Genomic DNA, 5,439 nt, shown 5'->3' on the forward strand with positions numbered 1-5,439 from the left:
TTTTACAGTTTATACTTATACTTGAGAAGTTGAGCGGTCCACACGTCAACAAGGGCAACTCTCATAAGCTCCCATTGTTAGCTAACCAGCCTCGTGCGCTTACTTGTAACAACGATAGGATTCGAGCAATTGCTTATGAACTAAAACCACTATTTGAATTGTTATACAATATTTTTTTTTTAATCTCATATATTAAGACTATTGGCAAATCAATAGAATCCACGGTTTGCCTGTAATAACATTTAAAATGCATACATGATACTCTTTGTAAGTCGCAGGTGCATCTTGTAATGCTATAAATAGATTTTGAATTTGTTGATTTATTTATTTATTTATTTAGTTTCCATATAATTACAAGCTGTCTGGAATGGCAATCAGTAATTTGGAGACTAATGTGTAAGATAATATTTAAAATTTTTACCCAGTGGTAATCGAAGTGTTCTGCAGATGTTTGAGGAAAGCAAGTTTTTGCAAGTTGATTTGCATGGTTTTCCAGCGTTGCCTTGTACTTGGTTGCATCTCATCGCATCAGCCAATTTTGGACTACCAAATACGTAGGTAATCGGCACCCGATACTTGGGAACTTTTATATTTTTTTAAGAATTTTATTGTGTGACCTTGGAAATAGAAGGAGCACATATTGCCATCTTATATTAATGTTATTGTTAGCGGTGCATTGTGGACCAATGACTAGTGTCCACTATGCACCGCTATCAATAACATAACCCTCCGTCGGGCGCAGTCCCGTTACGCACACGTTCGGGCGCAGTGTATCCGACAGCAACGGTTTTTAAGTATATCCTCAGGAGGCTCCTTATTTTATAAACATGTTAATTTTTTGTTTAATTATATTTCAGAATGTATACTTTTTGAATAAATAGAAAAAAAAAGAATTCAATAATATTTTATTATAAAATGTAGAAAAATATAAACCTGTGTATATATGCACAAATTATTTACACTCACTTTTCTTTATTGAAATACACAGTCTCTAACTTTTTTTTCATTTGTCACTTTATAAAAAATAAGTAATATAATAATGATAGTTCAATGTGTATAGTTAATATTATCATTTATTGAAGCATTTCAACAAGCACTGCATAGAAAGATCGCATGTTGGAAACACAGTGCTTTTCGACATTTAGCACAACAAAATCTTGAAAGCCGTCTAATATTAGCTTCTAATGTACACGGTTCACATCGTCGTTTTTTTCGGTGCTCTTCTTGTTTTTGTGAGCCATTTTCCTGTGAATTTGGTCTGAATCTTTTGAGTCCTGTCTGCAAAGTGAACAGTATCCCACTCGTGATTTCACTTCTTCTTGTTAGCTGTCCAAGAACAAGTTCATGCGATAATTGTCTCAAAAATATCTTCTTCGGAGATCTTTCTTACCATTCCCATGACTCCAACATTCTATAGGCGTTGCAGCATTTTTTGCGTTTCCTATAACACCTGGTAAATGTCTTAATAAGTTCTGGGATTTTGTTCGAGTCCTATTAGAGGGAGGTTTGCTACACCATTTTGTAGATTTATCTCTACTCATAAAATATTTAGCATTATTGTTTAAATTTATTTCTTCCTCACTCTCATCCTGTTCGTCCTCTTGTTCTGTCTCAGAATCGACTTCGCGACCTCTAGATGGTCTTCGTCACTTCCACTTTCATCACCTAAATCGTCAAGAAGATTATTTTCATCAGCATCATCATTCAGCATTCTTAGAATCTCTTCTGAATGAGCTGGCTTTTCTAAATTATATATTTTTTTACCACTCGCCATATTTACTAGCCTATAAAAATGTAGGACTCAAGTTAGTAACACATTCGGGCGCAGTGAATCTCGTAGATACTTTCAAAAAATTGCAATTAAATGAAAAGTATTGAGATATATATTCAAAAATACGTAAAAAATACAGAAAAAGAATACTTACATTCACACAAAAAATTGCAATATTCTTACGTTTCAAAATGTTGCACGTTCGGGCGCAGTGTATCTCTAGGATCAAAATACCGATTGCCACTATATGTGAAGGTCAAACACAAAATGATAAAGACGCATAAATAAAACATATAAAATTAGGAGGCTATTGAAGAGTGGAGGTTTCTATAACATTCAACCAAGGCGCAGCATGAAAATTTATTGGCTCTGTCTGTCAGATCGGCTGCGCCCGACGAAGGGTTAAATATAGGAGGGCAATATGTGCTCCTTCTATTTTTCGTTGGTAATATAATAGCATTTTATTATTTTACACAAATTTAGTGTTCAATCAATATTACATCATAATTAATTTTTCTGTTGTTTTTCCTGGTTTAATTACTGAATCATGACACACATCAAGTGTCGAAACGCTTAATGAAATAAATAATTTTGTTATTTAACCTTTTTTAATTCGACGGTTGAGCTGCAAAAATATTACAAATTATATATATATATATATATATATATATTATAATACGTTACAAATTGTAATAGATTGTGTACGAGTATAATTTTTTCAGTAAAATTCGGAAAGTATTTATGAAATTATTGTTCAAAATATTAAACACAAACAGTGTTATATAAATTATATACGAATAGAAATATATATCAAAAATAATATATAACAACTTTATTCAAATCAAATAAAAAACTGTTATATACAGAAAAAATCATTTATTCAACTGCATATCATAACTGAATAGAAATATTGATACGTGCCAAATATTTTCATATGAGGATTATCGACGAAAGCTTCTCATGTGACCCAAATGCATTCAAAAATACTGCTATGAATATCTAAATCTGTTAAATAGATAATACACTAAGTCCTTTACATTGTAACAATTTTGAAAGATATAAGGGATCATCATAGAATTAATGCTGAGTTAATAAAGAATCAGTATTTTATTTTAATTTATTAAAAACTATAAACTGAGATATCTAAAAAACGTAAACAAATAATGAATCTACATTACTGTTGCGCAATTTAATTTCACTATTTTTCAGAGGTAAATATTATATACTCAACTACAGAAGATCAGAAGTTTTTAAAAATCTAAACTAGTGGGGTGTATGGCATCATGCCTTGAGGCAAATTGCTGGAACTTCCCGTACGGAAATGTTCGAGGAATACTGAGTGTTTTCAAATAGATTATTATTAATATTGTAACATTGTCTAATATTTATAAGAATTATATAAACTGAATTGCAAAATTGAAATTATTTGTTTAAAGTATATTAGAACTATAGTCAGAATTAAAAATAAAATCTGAATTATTTTCGATATACAAAAAAAATAAAAAAAAACGATACAATGTTTTTTCCAAAATCAATTATTTTGTTTTTGTTAAAACAAGCTGAAACTTCTTTGAATCATTTAAATTGGACGCTTAGTTCTCTTAAAAACTGCCATTTATTGCACAGTTAGCTCTGTATCTTCGAAATGGCTGGGCCTGCCATTGCCAAAAACTAATCAGCTCTTTCTCCCTATCAATAGAAATCGAATGTTTTTTGAACCATTCAAATCGGTTGATCCGTGCGCCCGAAAACGTGACTGGAAATTTGTATCCATACATACACACACACACACATCCATTTTTTCTGAGGTATGCCAAATGTTCAGAAACCTTCAAAACGTCGAGAAATTTAAAAATTTTCAATTTCGATTTTCGGCCCATTACAATAACTTACCCTACGGGAAGTTAATAAATCTTGATGCAAAATTTGCCGCTTATGATTCTCTACAACACCATTATCTAAGGATAGAATTTCAATAGCAGTAATTAGTCTTTTATTAAGAAATCTAATAGTCTTCTAATAGCCGTAACGACTCATTTAACTTGGAAACATATTTATTTAGTTTGGAGTAAAAATGCATATCGCTACTGCAAAGCTGATCGGACATAACAAGATTATTATGTTTTATAATGTAATATAAACATATTTATCCAGTAATTTTTGTTACTCCACATGCTAATTTCGTTTACCCACTTAAATCATTTATATTAATTAAAGAATCTATTCATGCCTATATTTCACAGTCAAGAAAACATTATTCCCCCAACAGAACTGTATTTCAACATCATTTTTTCCTGTCCCCATTGGGTACATCTATATATGCACTCACGACTCGGGCGCCCTTGCAATCTGTTACATTCAGTGGCCGTAGTAGCACGTGTGTGTTACTTCCGCTTTACTTGTGTTCCGGTAGGCCAAAGGGCAGCGCGCCGTGTGTTTGTCACGGAACTAGACATCGGGAAATAGATCCGGGGAAGGACGGGCAAGGACGTCATATGTGAAGAAGTATGTAAACTGTTTCAATGGTATGGATAACTGCCAAAAATTATAGAAAATCCTTTTTCAAGTTTGTAGTTAATTTGATTATTATTAGGGATTGCAATACCGGTATACCGGTATACCGAATTACCGGTAAAACCGCCCAGTTTTTCGGCGGTAATTTTACTGGTATTTACCCAAAAATACAGTATTTTCGGTATTTTTACATAAGCGCTATTTGGTACAAAATACACTAAAGTTTAAATTTCTCGGAACAAATGTATCTTTAAATTCCATGATCGCATAAACAGCTATATCTTCAAGTGATTCTATAGGATAAACAATTGTCAAATATTATCTTAACTCGTCATTAACCTGAATATTTATTGCTTTACTAAGGGCTTCATAACGTGTTACAATAAATAGAATTGGACTGATAGATAGATGTTTGTTTCCTCTTATGTAAAAATGTAACAGTTTTTTAAGTAATATTTGCGTCAAAATATTTTATATCATAAAGATTACCTCTGCGTAATCTTTATTTTTTTCTAACTTTATACATAATAATTATGATAATTACTAAATATTTTTGCTTCTTATTACAATTATAAAATATTATTTTTCGAAAACGTTTCGAAGTTTGAAAATACTATAGAAGCATCACAATGTGATAAATAATAATACTCAATTATAGTAACTTATTATTTATCTTGACAAAGTATCCGATCTTAAATTAGTGTAACAATTTTTTTTTTAAATATTGGAGATTATGCTAATTTAACACATCGGATACAGATAATACAGTTTATTATAATAATGTAATATGATCTTTTATGAGTTTTTGGTCTTTCTTACTCATAAGTTTGTTTTTGGTGAAAAGTACTCAATATAGTGATAATGAATTAATTAAATTGGATACAATTTTGTTAAATTATTAGTTAAAGAAATAAACTTATCGTTTTATTTTATTGTTTTTATTGTTTAGTTGAATATAGTTTTAATTGTATATACATTTTTTTATATTTGTACTAGTAACTTTCAATTTTGTTTACGTTTGTATAAGATAATTAAAATACCGGTAATTTACCGGTATTCCGGTTTTAAAATGAAAAATTACCGAAATACCGGTATTGAAATTTTCCATCGGTATTGCATTCCCTAATTATTATTATATCCGTAATAAAGATCAG

At 30.6% G+C, this 5,439-nt stretch overlaps 1 protein-coding gene across 1 annotated transcript in view; it reads left to right on the forward strand.

Moving 5' to 3' along the window:
* Positions 1 to 400, forward strand: part of LOC113385934 (pyruvate kinase-like) — a 30,349-nt gene extending 29,949 nt beyond the window's left edge. The window contains exon 12 of the mRNA XM_026623755.1: positions 341 to 400. Coding sequence (XP_026479540.1) covers positions 341 to 400 — 60 coding nt within the window. The remainder of the gene's footprint in view (positions 1 to 340) is intronic.
* Positions 401 to 5,439: the final 5,039 nt, after the last annotated feature.

Source organism: Ctenocephalides felis, unplaced genomic scaffold (genome assembly GCF_003426905.1).
Source record: "Ctenocephalides felis isolate EL2017-DRISC unplaced genomic scaffold, ASM342690v1 CF-g0.4_SCAFFOLD_03571, whole genome shotgun sequence".
Lineage (NCBI taxonomy): Eukaryota > Metazoa > Arthropoda > Insecta > Siphonaptera > Pulicidae > Ctenocephalides > Ctenocephalides felis.